We start from the raw sequence: 16,250 nt of genomic DNA on the forward strand, positions 1-16,250 counted from the left end.
TTTACAACAGAAATGCATTTTGGTGAACCAGACTGAATATATTTTGTCATATAAACCATGCAGTGTTGTATATGGTAGATAATAAACTTGAAATATTAAAATAGATTAATTGTGCTTCACAGTGCCTAAGTAATGACCTATGCACAAAATGAAGGCTAAATCCATAATTCTGCCATGCTTAATGTCTTGTTATCTCTTTCCTCCACTAGTTGGTGCAAAACTGTTCCTTTGGATTCATAAACACAATATGAAGATAACTTATGGGTTTTCATGTAATTTTACTGCTGTTTAAGCTTTCTAAAGGTGTGTCTATGTGTGTGTGCATTCTTGACTAATGACAGGGACAGGCCTTGACGGGACTAGTCAGACAGGTGGGTGTGTCCATGCAGGAAGGTAAACTTTGTCCAAACCTGTTTTCACCTTGTCTGCTGCTTCAACGAGCTCACATACCTTCAGACAGGATACTGCAACATTCTGAGTGTTTTTCTGTCTAAAAACCTCTGTTTCTATATAGATTGCTGTATTTCTTTTTAAATAGCAGACATGGGAGTGACAATCTACATGGCCAGTGTGAGCAGTTCTCTGGAGGTACAGTATACGGTCTTTGTTTTCTTTCTTTTTTTACATGCAGAAAATACAGCGAGGCATGTTGTTCGTTGTATTTTGTATGCATAGACGGACTGGCAACATACTATGGACAGTGAGGTGTATTTATTTATTTTTTGCCAGAACGTAGACCTGATTACTGGGCACACTTCACCACTATTAACTAATGAAAAGCTTTTCTTTCCAGCTGAAGAAAAATCAAGAAAGAATCTTCTCTGTCCTGTCTTCGAAGAAGATTCCCTTCAAAGCTGTAGATATTACTCAAAAGTCAGAAGACAAGGATTTCATGAGGAAGAAGTCAGGCAATCCAAAAGCACTTCCCCCACAAATATTCAACGGAGATGCATACTGTGGAGTAAGATTCATTCATCCTTTAAGATAATTTTAAAAAATTGTTTTACATGAAGGATTTACACATGTGCTGCACCTTGCAGCAGAACAGTGTGTGGACACAGGGATTAAATAAATATTTACTGTATGAATCACCCTTTTGGCTTCACAGACACTGCTGTAATTTTAAAAAGAATAACATATTCCTCGTTCTGTTTTAAGGTTCTATAGGCCAAACATCATTTTTTTACCATACTTTTTGATCTGAATTACCTCCTAGGAATGCAGGCTGGTTTTAAAGAGTCCTGATAATGATCAAATTAATGTATATATATATATAAGGGTGTTGAAGCACACACCTAAAACTTGTAGAACAACGGCCTATGAAGACTGGAGTTTGAGACCCGGGAAATAAGCCATTCCATTGTAGCTCTGGCTGTTGCTTAGGGTTGTTGTCCTACATGCAAAATAACCTGTCACTCAGGTTCACCTTTTTCCAGCATCTAACAGGTTATTTGCAAGTATTGCAATGTATTTAGCTCCATCCATTTTCCCATCAACTGAGCAGCCATCCTGTCCGGTTGAAGAAAAGCATTCGCAGAGCATGATGTTCCCACCACCGTACTGTGGGGATTGTGTGTCTCATGGTGATGGCCGTTAGTTTTATAATAATTATAGTGTTATGCGTTTAAATGGTAAGAAAAGGAAGGCCATTTCCAGTTTCGAAAAGTTTAATAAACAGCAAAAAAGTCCAGAAAATTACCAAATCCACAGGAGCAGAAGCAGTTCTTGCTTGAATGGAGAGGCCCTATATGAGCCCCTCCTTCAGTCACCATTACTTTCCCCACACTCAACGTGAGCTCTTTGTAAATGACAAAGCAGAGAAGGGGTACCTACGCAACACACAGGGTTCCCTGCACATGCATAAAAATAATAGAAAATCTGTTCAAATGATGGATAAAGCTGATATTTTTAAATATTGCGCCCCCTCTTCTTGTGCTACTCTAAAACACTAAATAGGAGACTCAGACAAGGTACAGCAGGGTCAGTAATACGAGACCCAACTAGAGGACCTAAATACTAGGGAGGAGGATCAAAAGAGCATGAAGCAGGTGGGACTAATTGCCAGAGGAAGAACAACTGAGGGAGAAATAGAGCATGACTATATAAGAGAGGAACTAGAATACAGAAGACTAAAGAGTTGGAGAACTCAGAAAGAGTTAAAACAAAGAAAACGGGAACCACAACTCAGAACAGAATCTAAGCTAACACATGAAAACTCAAAAGTACACAAAACAACAGAACCAAAGTTCTAAGGATCATGACATGGGGATGGTTGTTAAATATTTGTAGTTCTTTTTTTGGCAATCTGTAATGACAAGATAAGACTCTTAAGCAGTACAAACTCAAAGGAGCTCAATGAGTTGTATTTATTACGTTATGGGTTGAACCCAGGTGTGGAACATCAGGTTGCTGTGATTTAGGAATTGAAACTTACAGCCAGACTTAGCATACTCCTCTGTCTGTCTGTTTTACTTAACATTGGAAAAAAATTCCACAAACAGTCCACCATACTTTATTTTACGTACACACAAAACATAAATCTTGTACAATCAGACTTTAACATGAACTAAACCATAACTGATATCTTTGGCGTACCAAAAATTTTTCTTAAAAGTATTTTTTTCCTTCCTGTGTCGTAAACAGTTAAATAACTGACAACAAAATGCACCATCTGTCTTTCTTTTCTCTCTTTTCATCTCTCTATCTGAAACTAAAAGTGTCAACTATTTTTTCTTTTTTTTTTTTTTAGGACTTTGCTGCATTCGAGCAAGCTATTGAGATGGAGAAACTAGAGCAGTTCCTCAAGCTGTAAAGGGAGTACTTATCAGCAGCGTGGGACCCTCGGGAATATTTTAGTTGAATTAGCTGCACAAACAATTATGAAAGAATATGTTTTCGCTTGCATATGTGGTATAAGATATGCTTAATTGCTTCAAGATACTACCAAGAGGCATATGTGGTTTTTTGGGGTAGCAGCACATTTTGGAAGTTTGAAAAATTGAAATAAAATATCTTTAAACTTTTTAATTTATTGGCTACGCTTTTTTATTTCTGTAACATTTTTTTTTTTTTTACTGCACTTTATACAATTTCACTTATCAGTAATCAGCCAACATTAAAGACATTATTTAACTCAATAGGTATAACCTTTTGAGCAACATAACTACAAAAAAGTGAACTGAAATGTTCTATTTCATAACACATGTACTCGTACTCGTACTCGTCGTCTTCCGCTTATCCGGGACCGGGTCGCGGGGGCAGCAGACTCAACAAAGACGCCCAGACGTCCCTCTCTCCAGACACCTCCTCCAGTTCCTCCAGGGGGAGCCCAAAGCGTTCCCAGGCCAGCCGAGAGACAGTCCCTCCAGCGTGTCCTGGGCCTCCTCCCGGTGGGACGTGCCTGGAACACCTCCCAAGGAAGGTGTCCAGGAGGCATCCGGTATAGATGCCCGAGCCACCTCAACTGGCTCCTCTCGATGTGGAGGAGCAGCGGCTCTACTCCGAGCTCCTCCCGGATGGCCGAGCTCCTCACCCTATCTCTAAGGGAGTGCCCGGCCACCCTACGGAGGAAGCTCATTTCAGCCGCTTGTATCCGGGATCTCGTTCTTTCGGTCATGACCCAAAGTTCATGGCCATAGGTGAGTGTAGGAACGTAGACCGACCAGTAAATTGAGAGCTTTGCTTTTCGGCTCAGCTCTCTCTTCACCACAACGGACCGGCACAGCGCCCCCATTACTGTGGCAGCCGCACCGATCCGTCTGTCGATCTCCCGCTCCATTCTTCCCTCACTCGTGAACAAGACCCCGAGATACTTAAACTCCTCCACTTGAGGCAGGAACTCCCCTCCAACCTGAAGAGGACAAGCCACCCTTTTCTGGTCGAGTACCATGGCCTCGGACTTGGAGGAGCTGATCTTCATCCCAGCCGCTTCACACTCGGCTGCGAATCGCCACAGCGCATGCTGTAGGTCTTGGCTAGAGAGGGCCAGCAGGACCACGTCATCTGCAAAAAGAAGAGACGAAATCCACTGGTCCCCAAACCCGACCCCCTCCGGCCCTTGGCTGCGTCTAGAAATCCTGTCCATAAAAGTTATGAACAGGACCGGTGACAAAGGGCAGCCATGCCGGAGTCCAACATGCACTGGGAACAGGTCCGACTTAGTGCCGGCAATGCGGACCAAACTTCTGCTCCGCTCGTACAGGGACCGGATGGCCCCTAGTAAAGGGCCCCCGATTCCATACTCCTGGAGCACCCCCCACAGGGCATCACGAGGGACACAGTCGAATGCCTTCTCCAGGTCCACAAAACACGTGAACCGGTTGGGCAAACTCCCATGAACCCTCGAGCACACTGTAGAGGGTATAGAGCTGGTCCAGTGTTCCACGGCCGGGACGAAAACCACACTGCTCCTCCTGAAGCCGAGGTTCGACTATTGATAACACATGTTCGTTTTTTTAAGTTACTTTAACACCAGAACAAGCCAATAAATCTAAAATTACAGTAAAAAATGTGAACACATTAAAAATACTATGTTAGAAATAAAAATATACATATATTACCTTAAGTACAATTCATACTAAGTACATTTAGCCTCCTGAGAGAAGAAAGGCTCTGCTAGTCTCTGTATTAGTGATGTGTTGCTCCTGAACGAGCGAACTCATCAAGCCCACTCAATAATGGGAGCTGGCTCACATTTGATAGCTTTCTCTTTTCTCATGATGCATCACGGTGTAGGATGACCTGATGTGTGTGGGTGCCCTCAAGAATCCATAGGTTCAAAGTCAGTTTTGGCTACCATGAGACATTTTGCAGCAGCCATGTTTTGTAACAGCTTCGACAGCCCTTGATTTAAAGAAATGTTTCTTTTTTAATATCCCTCTCCCTTTGTTTTTTTTCTCTTTGTTTTGGTCATTTTGTGCCAAAAAAAAACAAAACCCTGCCAAGAGAGATTTCAAACCAGCTGCCCATTTCTTTCCTGGCTTTGATGACTAATATAGTAGTAGTAGTTGTAGTAGTATAGATTTCAGAAGACAATTTGTCAGACAATCAGTCATTTCTTACCGCTTATTCCATAGTGGATCGCAGGGGAGCTGGTGCCTATCTCCAGCAGTCTATGGGCGGGAGGCGGAGTACACCCTGGACAGGTCGCCAGTCCATCGCAGGGCAACACACAAACAAACAACCATGCACACACTCATTCATACACCTAAGGGCAATTTAGAGGGACCAATTAACCTAACAGGCATGTCTTTGGACTGTGGGAGGAAGCCTGAGTACCCGGTGAGAACCCAGCATGCATGGGAAGAACATGCAAACTTCATGCAGAAAGACCCCCTGCTGGAAATTGAACCCAGGACCTTCTTGCTGCAAGGCAAGACAATTTGAAATTAAATTAAAATTTATTTTAGATTTGAACATTTTTATGACTATCTAGAAACCTAATTCATAGGGAGCATAATAGCTAAATTGCAATAAATTGTGGTCAATACTTTTGGAATATTCAATCAAAAAAAAATAATCTCAATCAAAAAATATTAAGTTGTGATCAAAACTTTCAGAGTTGTAACGATTTTTATTTTATTTTAATGGAATATTTTATTTTGGGGAGAAAACAAATTGTTTGATAAACCTTTTTTTGATTAAAATTACTAATTTTTTCTTACGAAGAGAAAAAAGTTATTTGCAAAACAAACTTTTTTTTGTTTTGACGCTCTCTGTTTTTGGTTGAACTCAAAGAATTTTGAGTTCTGGGAACATGAACATCCTGGGCGGGGCGATGTAAGACGTTTCCCTATTGGTTAGCGCTGACTAAAGCCGCAGACTCTGATCCCCTCCATCTCTGAACTTCTGCTCCAACTGCAGGGCTTGCAGCGTCGCTTCAGTGAGGAGACATCAACTGTACAGAAGAAAACTGCGGTTAAGTGAGCCGACAGTCAGAAAAACGCGGTCACGCCAGCCGACACCAGCTCTCTCATAAAGATTAGCGTCGCGCATACAAGGTGCATTACGGTAATGGAGCAGAAAGGACGCCGATCCAGGCAACTGTTGAGAAAATAAGAGGAAAACAGAAAAGTAACCTACAGAACATTTATATTAATTACATTTTTTCAACTTTCACATTCATGTTTTATGTAAAAGAATAAATATTTTACTGCAAAGTTTTGGAGAAGTATCTTCATTTTTTCTCTTCGTGAAAAAAAATGAGTAATTTTAATCAAAAAAAAGTTTTATCAAACAATTTTTTTTCTCCCCAAAATAAAATATTCAATAAAAAAAAAAAAAATCGTTACAACTCTGAAAGTCGTGATCACAACTTAATATTTTTTGATTGAGATTAGTTTTTTTTTTATTGAGATTAGTTTTTTGTTTGATTGAATAATATTGAGACAAATTAAATTGCTTAGGTATTTGAATAAATATCAAACACGGTAAAATTAAATTATTCAAAAGTTTTGTAATATTACTTTGATGTGTTGTTTTTATTCAACATATACGTATACGGATTAATACCCATCAAATCTCAAAATCTGTTGCTTTTTGTCTAGTGGTTGAGCGAAGAGAGAACAGAGTGATTAACTGAGTTTTGATCAGTGTGGCAGAAGAAGAAAGTCGTTCAATGGTGGCTTGTTGAGCCAGATGATGCGGATCAAAAAATAGAATCGGAAGTCCCGCCCCGGTATTAAACCAATGTCGCAGCTTTATGACGTCCTCTTTACCCACTGCCCAGGAGGAGGAAAGGGTGCGTTTTCCTAACTGCCGACACAATCTGCACGAATAATCCAGCATCCTACATTTTTATTTCACCACACTTAGTCGTTTGTGATTGATAATAACTCTGCAATTTTCTCTCTACTATATTGCAGAACTTTAAGTTCACCATCCATCGCAAATCTACAATGGCCGAGGAAGGGTGAGCATGACGCTTCTTTCAGCTACAGCTACCTTAGCAATGTGGTTTTAAATAGAGAAATAAAGTAGCTAGGCTCACAAGACCCGATTAGTAGACAATAATGCGAAATGTAGATCCATGCGTTGAGCTGCTGCGTGTAGTTTCATCCGTCTAAAGCCTCTAACGACGTTTAACACAAGCTAGGAGTCTGGCTAAGCTGAGATGTACGTTCACAATTAAATACAAGTCTGATCTATATAGACGTAAATGTTCGGTTTATAGTAGGGACCCATTTATTTGTCCGACCCTAAACTCGATTTTTGTCCTTAAATGTTGAAATTAACCTTTATGAACATATCTTAAATTGCACGTTAATGATCCGTGTGCCACAGAGAGTTGTAGGTATAAATGTGTACTCATTAAATCACTTTACGACCATCCATTGGTTGCATAAAACGTTTAAGTGGACGTAATTTACTTTTATTCCGTTAGATCCACAGTAGACCAGTTCATTTAGACCAGATCAGGATGCAGTGTCCTATCTGACTACAAGTCCAGTGGACATGTTCTCTGTTGGTATTTCTAATAAATGCTATTTAGGAATGTCTGAATTAGCAGAGGCTGTCCAGCCAAATGATCGGCGTTGACATTGTAACCTGTCCTTGGTCTTATATTGAGTGGCACAACCAGTCCTGTGTTTATAATATAACGCAGATTCATTCATTGGTGTTGATAGTGTAGTGGTGCGACCAGAAAGGACTTTGTGGACTCAGTAATTGGCAAAAACTAATTATTTTTTAAATTCCAACTGGCCGGTCGCCAGTCAGAAACAATCAAATTGAAAATTGATCATCGTTTAATTTCTTCTGGCTTCTCTTATTAGCATTGGGGTAATTTGCTTTTATGGGTTTTATATGCTTATAAGTTGTCTGTGAAGTAACTACACAAAAACATACAATAAATGACATTTGATAAGGTACCATAAAACAGCAATTTAATATCCCACGGGTCTTAAAGTTTTTATTTTGTTGTTGTTTTGAGCTCTGCTTCAATGATGATTCACTTCTTTTGTCGGATACCCCTTCACTCTTCAATGAGTGAGATCCTCCTTCTGACGTGCCCGGAGCTCAACAATACCTCATTAATTTACGAACTTTTAAAGATGAAGTGTCACTCTTTAACATCCCTTTTCTTCTTTGATAGCACTGCTGCCGGAGGTGTGATGGATGTCAACACCGCTCTCCCTGAAGTGCTCAAGACCGCACTTATCCACGACGGCCTTGCACGTGGTATCCGTGAGGCTGCCAAGGCCCTGGACAAGTAAATAAATGTGTTAAATCTTTTAACACCTTACCAAATGCCTTTTCTTTAAAAATAACAAATTAAAACTCATTTTTTACCAGGAAAAAAAATGTATCGGATGCTCCTTTGTTTACTGTTAATGATAGCCCAATCAGGTCTTGGATATAAACCTTTGTGGCTGTCTGCATTGAAGGCAAATGAGGCAAAAACAACTAGAGGTACTCCAACCTATTGAAAAACGGGATTAAACTAGTCCTACTTGGTGAAAAATGCAGAGCTGGATCTCTTGTTTCAAGTCATCATGTAAGAAAGCTTTGAAGATAAAGTTGAATAAGCACAGTGGGAGTCCAATTATGGTATGGAGCCACATTTTAATTAGGAGCTTGTCTCAGAGTTGGCTTTAAACATGGGCAGTCGCACTCAATACCATCTGTTAGGGGTGATACCAACTGCCTCTGTTTTTATTTTAATGACTGTCCTGAAAGCATAGGCCATGTCAGATAAGCATGCTTGGATATAAAGAATATTTAAGCCCACTGAGGAGCATTGTTGTAGATTGGCTTTTCCAGGGTAAGGATGACATCCTGACAGCGTGAGTCAGAAATCCAAATAAAAGCTCCATTTCTGAAGGAGCTTTTAAAGGAAGTTTCATTTGCTAAAATATGGTAAATGTCAGACATGCGTGGTGTTGAGTACACATGGTTAAGGTATTGTGATGACCGGTGCTGCTGTATCAGTGATAACTTGGCTCCTTCTACTGAACCCTGTGAGGAGATTGTCTCTGTTACCCAAATTCTGTCTGAGATACAGTCAGCATGCTGCATGTAGTTGATCTCTACTTTAAAACTCATCCTAGCAAGAGTTACTTGCACATTAGTGTGTATGTTGCAGAAAATCCATATTTTAAAAAATGTTTTTAGGCTTGTTTTGCTCCAGCTACAACAGTTTTGATGTTCGCTTTGAATCCCTGCCCTGCTTTGGCAAAGAACTGAATTAATCTAGATTTCCTTAAACAAATGAGAGCCTTGCTGTTAAGTGCTGCAGTCATTTGCTACTCTTGTTGTTTTTCTAACATGGAACTTACAGGGGTTGGACAATGAAACTGAAACACCTGTCATTTTAGTGTGGGAAGTTTCATGGCTAAATTGGACCAGCCTGGTAGCCAGTCTTCATTGATTGCACATTGCACCAGTAAGAGCAGAGTGTGAAGGTTCAATTAGCAGGGTAAGAGCAGTTTTGTTCAAAATATTGAAATGCACACAACATTATGGGTGACATAGCTCCACAGGGTCAATATACAGGTCCTTCTCAAAATATTAGCATATTGTGATAAAGTTCATTATTTTCCATAATGTCATGATGAAAATTTAACATTCATATATTTTAGATTCATTGCACACTAACTGAAATATTTCAGGTCTTTTATTGTCTTAATACGGATGATTTTGGCATACAGCTCATGAAAACCCAAAATTCCTATCTCACAAAATTGGCATATTTCATCCGACCAATAAAAGAAAAGTGTTTTTAATACAAAAAACGTCAACCTTCAAATAATCATGTACAGTTATGCACTCAATACTTGGTCGGGAATCCTTTTGCAGAAATGACTGCTTCAATGCGGCGTGGCATGGAGGCAATCAGCCTGTGGCACTGCTGAGATCTTATGGAGGCCCAGGATGCTTCGATAGCGGACTTTAGCTCATCCAGAGTGTTGGGTCTTGAGTCTCTCAACGTTCTCTTCACAATATCCCACAGATTCTCTATGGGGTTCAGGTCAGGAGAGTTGGCAGGCCAATTGAGCACAGTGATACCATGGTCAGTAAACCATTTACCAGTGGTTTTGGCACTGTGAGCAGGTGCCAGGTCGTGCTGAAAAATGAAATCTTCATCTCCATAAAGCTTTTCAGCAGATGGAAGCATGGAGTGCTCCAAAATCTCCTAGCTGCATTGACCCTGCCCTTGATAAAACACAGTGGACCAACACCAGCAGCTGACACGGCACCCCAGACCATCACTGACTGTGGGTACTTGACACTGGACTTCTGGCATTTTGGCATTTCCTTCTCCCCAGTCTTCCTCAAGACTCTGGCACCTTGATTTCCGAAAGACATGCAGAATTTGCTTTCATCCGAAAAAAGTACTTTGGACCACTGAGCAACAGTCCAGTGCTGCTTCTCTGTAGCCCAGGTCAGGCGCTTCTGCCGCTGTTTCTGGTTCAAAAGTGGCTTGACCTGGGGAATGCGGCACCTGTAGCCCATTTCCTGCACACGCCTGTGCACGGTGGCTCTGGATGTTTCTACTCCAGACTCAGTCCACTGCTTCCGCAGGTCCCCCAAGGTCTGGAATCGGCCCTTCTCCACAATTTTCCCCAGGGTCCGGTCACCTCTTCTCGTTGTGCAGCGTTTTCTGCCACACCTTTTCCTTCCCACAGACTTCCCACTGAGGTGCCTTGATACAGCACTCTGGGAACAGCCTATTCGTTCAGTAATTTCTTTCTGTGTCTTACCCTCTTGCTTGAGGGTGTCAATAGTGGCCTTCTGGACAGCAGTCAGGTCGGCAGTCTTACCCATGATTGGGGTTTTGAGTGATGAACCAGGCTGGGAGTTTTAAAGGCCTCAGGAATCTTTTGCAGGTGTTTAGAGTTAACTCGTTGATTCAGATGATTAGGTTCATAGCTCGTTTAGAGACCCTTTTAATGATATGCTAATTTTGTGAGATAGGAATTTTGGGTTTTCATGAGCTGTACGCCAAAATCATCCATATTAAGACAATAAAAGACCTGAAATATTTCAGTTAGTGTGCAATGAATCTAAAATATATGAATGTTAAATTTTTATCATGACATTATGGAAAATAATTAACTTTATCACAATATGCTAATTTTTTGAGAAGGACATGTATTGTTCTCTGATGAGTCCACCTTTACTGTTTTCCCCACATCCGGGAGAGTTACGGTGTGGAGAAGCCCCAAAGAAGCGTACCACCCAGACTGTTGCATACCCAGAGTGAAGCAGGGGGGTGGATCAGTGATGGTTTGGGCTGCCATATCATGGTATTCCCTTGGCCCAATACTTGTGCTAGATGGGCGCGTCACTGCCAAGGACTACCGAACCATTCTTGAGGACCATGTGCATCCAATGGTTCAAACATTGTATCCTGAAGGCGGTGCCGTGTATCAGGATGACAATGCACCAATACACACAACAAGACTGGTGAAAGATTGGTTTGATGAACATGAAAGTGAAGTTGAACATCTCCCATGGCCTGCACAGTCACCAGATCTAAATATTATTGAGTCACTTTGGGGTGTTTTGGAGGAGCGAGTCAGGAAATGTTTTCCTCCACCAGTATCACGTAGTGACCTGGCCACTATCCTGCAAGAAGAATGGCTTAAAATCCCTCTGACCACTGCGCAGGACTTGTATATGTCATTCCCAAGATGAATTGATGCTGTATTGGCTGTAAAAGGAGGCCCTACACCATACTAATAAATTATTGTGGTCTAAAACCAGGTGTTTCAGTTTCATTGTCCAACCCCTGTAATTCTATCTAGGATTTACCTTATTGCAGTGTTAGGAGTGAACATGATCAAGAGCAAAGGATACACGAAGCACACATCATTCCTAATTCTTGCTCTGTTGTCGACTGCACTGTGCGCTGCACTTGGGTAAGCCAATACCCAGCGCTACATAAATAAATGCTGGTTAGATTGAGGTGATTTTCTTACGCTGGTCAGGTTCAGTTGTGACCTGTCCCCACACATTTACTTGTAACTCTGTGAACGTCACCCAGTTTCAGATAGGCTGTCTGATGGTTTGCAAAATGTATTTCTTGCATGTAGTTAATTTCTTCTGTTTATGTAGACGTCAGGCTCATCTCTGCGTCCTGGCTGCCAACTGTGATGAGCCCATGTACGTTAAGCTGGTAGAGGCCCTCTGTGCCGAGCATCAGATCAACCTGATCAAGGTAAGTGTTTGGTTTAATTACTCAGATGTTGGAATCTTTGACTTTTTTGTTTTATTGCTGAAGTTGATTATTTCTTGAGGCTGTTGGTGTTTAGACGTTGGAATTAAATGTGTTGTGAAAGGTACGGCTGCATTGGTGATGACAACTTGGCTCCCTCTACTGAAACCTGTGAGGAGATTGCCTTTGTTACCCAATTTTGGTCTGAGATGCAGTCCAGTGGCTTCTACTTCATTGCTACATTGACATGCCAGCTCATTGGTGTCCATTTAGTACAAGGAAATCTACTTACCTGTTTTGTGGTATTTGACCAAGTCTAACTAAAATACTATTGCTCATCTGCAGGTTGACGACAACAAGAAGCTCGGCGAGTGGGTCGGTCTGTGCAAGATCGATCGTGAAGGAAAACCCCGCAAGGTGGTGGGCTGCAGCTGCGTTGTCGTCAAGGTAAAAGTGTGATTTCTTAATGAAAAGTGGTTCTTGACTTTTATGTAAAGTCTTTTTTTAATTTGGCAGTGTAAAGGAAAACCTAAGTTTAGGAGTTGATCAGATGAGGTCTGCCAGTCAAGTCCAGGTGCTGTGCATCGTGCCACGCAGCTGTCCAGTTACTGGCAAGATAATAGCCACAGTACGAGCCCCATCATCTACCTGTGATATCTGGGGTCCCTTGAAAATGGCCACATGCAGTGCTAACAGCAGTGGTGTTGTGCAAAGGACTGGAATAAAAAAAATAGTTTGTAGTGCAGATTTCTGAAAAATGTTTAAAACGTTAAAGAAAAATTGATTAATTTGTCATGAACCTTTTTAAATGTACAGTTCTAAATGTGCTCTCAGTAATGATGGACTTAAGTTCTGCCTCATCTACGCCTGCGGCTGTTCGAGCGTGATTTACCTTGTAAATGCAGCGCCGACTAACCATTTTGGTTTTTCTGTGCAGGATTATGGCAAAGAGTCTCAAGCCAAGGATGTGATTGAGGAATACTTCAAATCCAAGAAATGAGATGTTAATAAATTGTGGAAAAGAACTTGCCTCAGGTGTTTCTTCACTTGCAAAGTGTGATCCAACTGGGGAGCTTTGAGAAATTGCATCTACATAATAGTTTCTGTATGTTAAACATCTTATGTAGCTATAGTACATCCATTTTGGTTTGGTTCTGCCTGCTTTTAGTGACTTGTCCTAAAGTTTTGCTAAAAACATTATCGTGGAAAGGGCATATTACTTGGATTGGTCATTTGTAATACAACATACAGTGCCTTGCAAAAGTATTCGGCCCCCTTGAACTTTTCAACCTCTAGTCACATTTCAGGCTTCAAACATAAAGATATAAAATTCTAATTTTTTGTGAAGAATCAACAAGTGGGACACAATCATGAAGTGGAATGAAATTTATTGGATGTGTCAAACTAGTTTAACAAATAAAAAACTGAAAAGTGGGGCGTACAATATTATTCGGCCCCCTTGTGTTAATACTTTGTAGCTCCACCCTTTGCTGCAATTACAGCTGCAAGTCTCTTGGGGTTTGTCTCTATCAGTTTTTCACATCGAGACTGAAATTCTTGTCCATTCTTCCTTGTAAAACAGCTGGAGCTCAGTGAGGTTGGATGGAGAGCGTTCGTGAACAGCAGTCTTCAGCTCTTTCCACAGATTCTTGATTGAATTCAGGTTTGGACTTTGACTTGGCCATTCCAACACCTGGATACATCTATTTGTGAACCCTTCATTGTAGATTTGGCTTTTTTTGGATCATTGTCTTGGAAGATAAATCTCCATCCCAGTCTCAGGTCTCTTGCAGACTCCAACAAGTTTTCTTCCAGAATGGTCTTGTATTTGACCCCATCCATCTTCCCATCAATTTTGACCATCTTCCCTGTCCCTGCTGACGAAAAGCAGGCCCAAACCATGATGCTGCCACCACCATGTTTGACCGTGGGGTTGGTGTGTTCAGGGTGATGAGCTATGTTGCTTTTATGCCAAACATATCGTTTTGCATTGTGGCCAAACAGTTGGATTTTGGTTTCATCTGACCAGAGCACCTTCTTCCACATGTTTGGTGTGTCTCCCAGGTGGCTTGTGGCAAACTTTAAACGAGACTTTTTATGGATATCTTTAAGAAATGGCTTTCTTCTTTCCACTCTTCCATAAAGGCCAGATTTGTGCAGTGTACGACTGATTGTTGTCCTATAGACAGACTCTCCCACCTCAGCTGTAGATCTCTGCAGTTCATCCAGAGTGATCATGGGCCTCTTGGCTGCATCTCTGATCAGTCTTCTCCTTGTTCGAGATGAAAGTTTAGAGGGACGGCCGGTTCTTGGTAGATGTGCAGTGGTCTGATACTCCTTCCATTTCAATATGATTGCTTGCACAGTGCTCCTTGGGATGTTTAAAGCTTGGGAAATCTTTTTGTATCCAAATCCGGCTTTAAACTTCTCCACAACAGTATCTCGGACCTGCCTGGTGTGTTCCTTGGTCTTCATGATGCTCTCTGCGCTTTGAACAGAACCCTGAGACTATCGCAGAGCAGGTGCATTTATACGGAGACTTGATTACACACAGGTGGATTCTATTCATCATCATCAGTCATTTGGGACAACATTTGATCATTCAGAGATCCTCACTGAACTTCTGGAGTGAGTTTGCTGCACTGAAAGTAAAGGGGCCAAATAATATTGCACGCCCCACTTTTCAGTTTTTTATTTTAAATTTCATTCCACTTCACGATTGTCCCACTTGTTGATTGTTCACAAAAAATTAGAATTTTATATCTTTGCTTGAAGCCTGAAATGTGGCAAGAGGTTGACCAGTTCAAGTACTTTCGCAAGGCACTGTATGTATGTATGTATATATATATATATGTATATATATATATATATATAGGTGCTTATGGAAGGAAAGAGGCGTTCAGATACGCAGCTTGACAGATTTTAAAAAAAGAAGCCAGAGATAAAGATCAAATCCTTACAATTTATTTCTGACAAAACCCAAAACATCCACTGTCCTTGAAATAATTTACAGACGTTTTTACCACAGATTGCATTTTATTGCAAGTTTATCGCACAAAGAAAACCTTAGAAAAACATGTCCCCCAGTATACATTATGGACTCTACAAAGATTCCTTCAGATTAATATTTTGGGGGGGGGGACTGTACATTCAGGTGAGACGTCTTCTCTTCGTCCTGTGTGCTGATCAGATGAATCTTTAACAGAAACATCCCGGAAAGTCTTCATCCTTGGGTTCCAAGTTAAGCTGCATGAACAGAACTTTTATATATATATAGATTTATAAAGATCCAGAGCAGGAGGGCTTAACAGGGGTTTTTGAGTTCTTTTTAGTTAATCCTAACCCCACTGACCTCTTACCACCTTCAATTTAAGACTGTTAGAGTTCATCAATCCAGATGCTCAGAAAGACAGGAGAAAAACATCAAACCATTGCAGTCTAATGTGTTTTTTTTTAAATAGTTGTACAAAAGAGGGCTTCTTGTTTCCATCGTCAACATTGCATGAGTCCATATTGCTGTGGTAGTTACAGGTATTCGAACTCCAGTGCTTGGTGTAATGCCAGCAGGTCAGAGTGACTTGATATCCTCCAGAAAGGCATGTTGTGCTGTGAAGCAGACACACAAGGTTAAAACCAGAAGCTGTTGGCTTTGTGCTCACCACCACCACCGCAATTCATGCAAGCTACACTACAGTAGCTTGGGACTGGTTACTATGCAATAGCACCACAAACGCAACCCATGCAGTACTAACATTAGTGGGAAATGTGCTTGTCACCTTGTGCTGTGGGAGTTTCTTGATTCTAGTTTTGACAGCTAAATTTTACATATGGGATAATTTAAGTATCAAATAGGTAAGTCAAAACATAACTTCATTCTGAATTTATTTTATATTTCCTATGCTGCAGTCTGTGAAATTCAAATTTATATGGCTCTGCAAACTGACCCTGAAATCTCATTGGTTAATCTGCACAGCAATGCAACTTCAGACAAATCAGGTCTACAGCAGTTTTAGCCACGCTCACTGCTTTTAATGGATAATACTGGGAAAATGAAGTGAATTCATGATGTGCTGCTTCAAAGGACAAAAATTCA

The 16,250-nt window shown here is 41.0% G+C and overlaps 3 protein-coding genes and 3 non-coding genes across 11 annotated transcripts in view; 5 read left to right on the plus strand and 1 right to left on the minus strand.

Moving 5' to 3' along the window:
- Nucleotides 1-406: 406 nt before the first annotated feature.
- zgc:153284 (uncharacterized protein LOC751696 homolog) lies at nt 407-3,027 on the plus strand. The gene is made up of 3 exons (XM_047388375.1): nt 407-588; nt 794-961; nt 2,750-3,027. Exons 1-3 carry the CDS (start codon nt 544-546, stop codon nt 2,810-2,812), a joined length of 276 nt encoding a protein of 91 aa, XP_047244331.1. The 5' UTR covers nt 407-543; the 3' UTR covers nt 2,813-3,027.
- Nucleotides 3,028-6,632: 3,605 nt separating this feature from the next.
- Nucleotides 6,633-13,182, plus strand: rps12 (ribosomal protein S12). Its single transcript, XM_047387256.1, has 6 exons — nt 6,633-6,739; nt 6,864-6,910; nt 8,093-8,209; nt 12,058-12,160; nt 12,503-12,604; nt 13,095-13,182. The coding sequence occupies exons 1-6, from the start codon at nt 6,701-6,703 to the stop codon at nt 13,155-13,157; spliced, it is 471 nt and encodes a 156-aa protein (XP_047243212.1). The 5' UTR covers nt 6,633-6,700; the 3' UTR covers nt 13,158-13,182.
- LOC124882582 lies at nt 7,935-8,009 on the plus strand. Its single transcript, XR_007041944.1, has one exon. It is a non-coding gene; the product is annotated as a small nucleolar RNA SNORD101 (small nucleolar RNA).
- Nucleotides 8,921-9,000, plus strand: LOC124882586. Its single transcript, XR_007041949.1, has one exon. It is a non-coding gene; the product is annotated as a small nucleolar RNA SNORD100 (small nucleolar RNA).
- On the plus strand, nt 12,289-12,371 carry LOC124882585. Its single transcript, XR_007041947.1, has one exon. It is a non-coding gene; the product is annotated as a small nucleolar RNA SNORD100 (small nucleolar RNA).
- A 1,917-nt stretch (nt 13,183-15,099) lies between the features above and the next one.
- The window catches only part of eya4 (EYA transcriptional coactivator and phosphatase 4), a 64,306-nt gene continuing 63,155 nt past the window's right edge, over nt 15,100-16,250 (minus strand). For all 6 annotated transcript variants that reach the window (XR_007041814.1, XM_047388249.1, XM_047388251.1 and 3 more), the window contains one exon: nt 15,100-15,763. Coding sequence is in view for 5 of the 6 variants with exons in the window: in XM_047388249.1 (XP_047244205.1) it covers nt 15,683-15,763 (81 nt within the window). In the remaining variant the exon portion in view is untranslated. The remainder of the gene's footprint in view (nt 15,764-16,250) is intronic.

Source organism: Girardinichthys multiradiatus, chromosome 15 (genome assembly GCF_021462225.1).
Source record: "Girardinichthys multiradiatus isolate DD_20200921_A chromosome 15, DD_fGirMul_XY1, whole genome shotgun sequence".
In the NCBI taxonomy this organism is placed as follows: Eukaryota; Metazoa; Chordata; class Actinopteri; order Cyprinodontiformes; family Goodeidae; genus Girardinichthys; species Girardinichthys multiradiatus.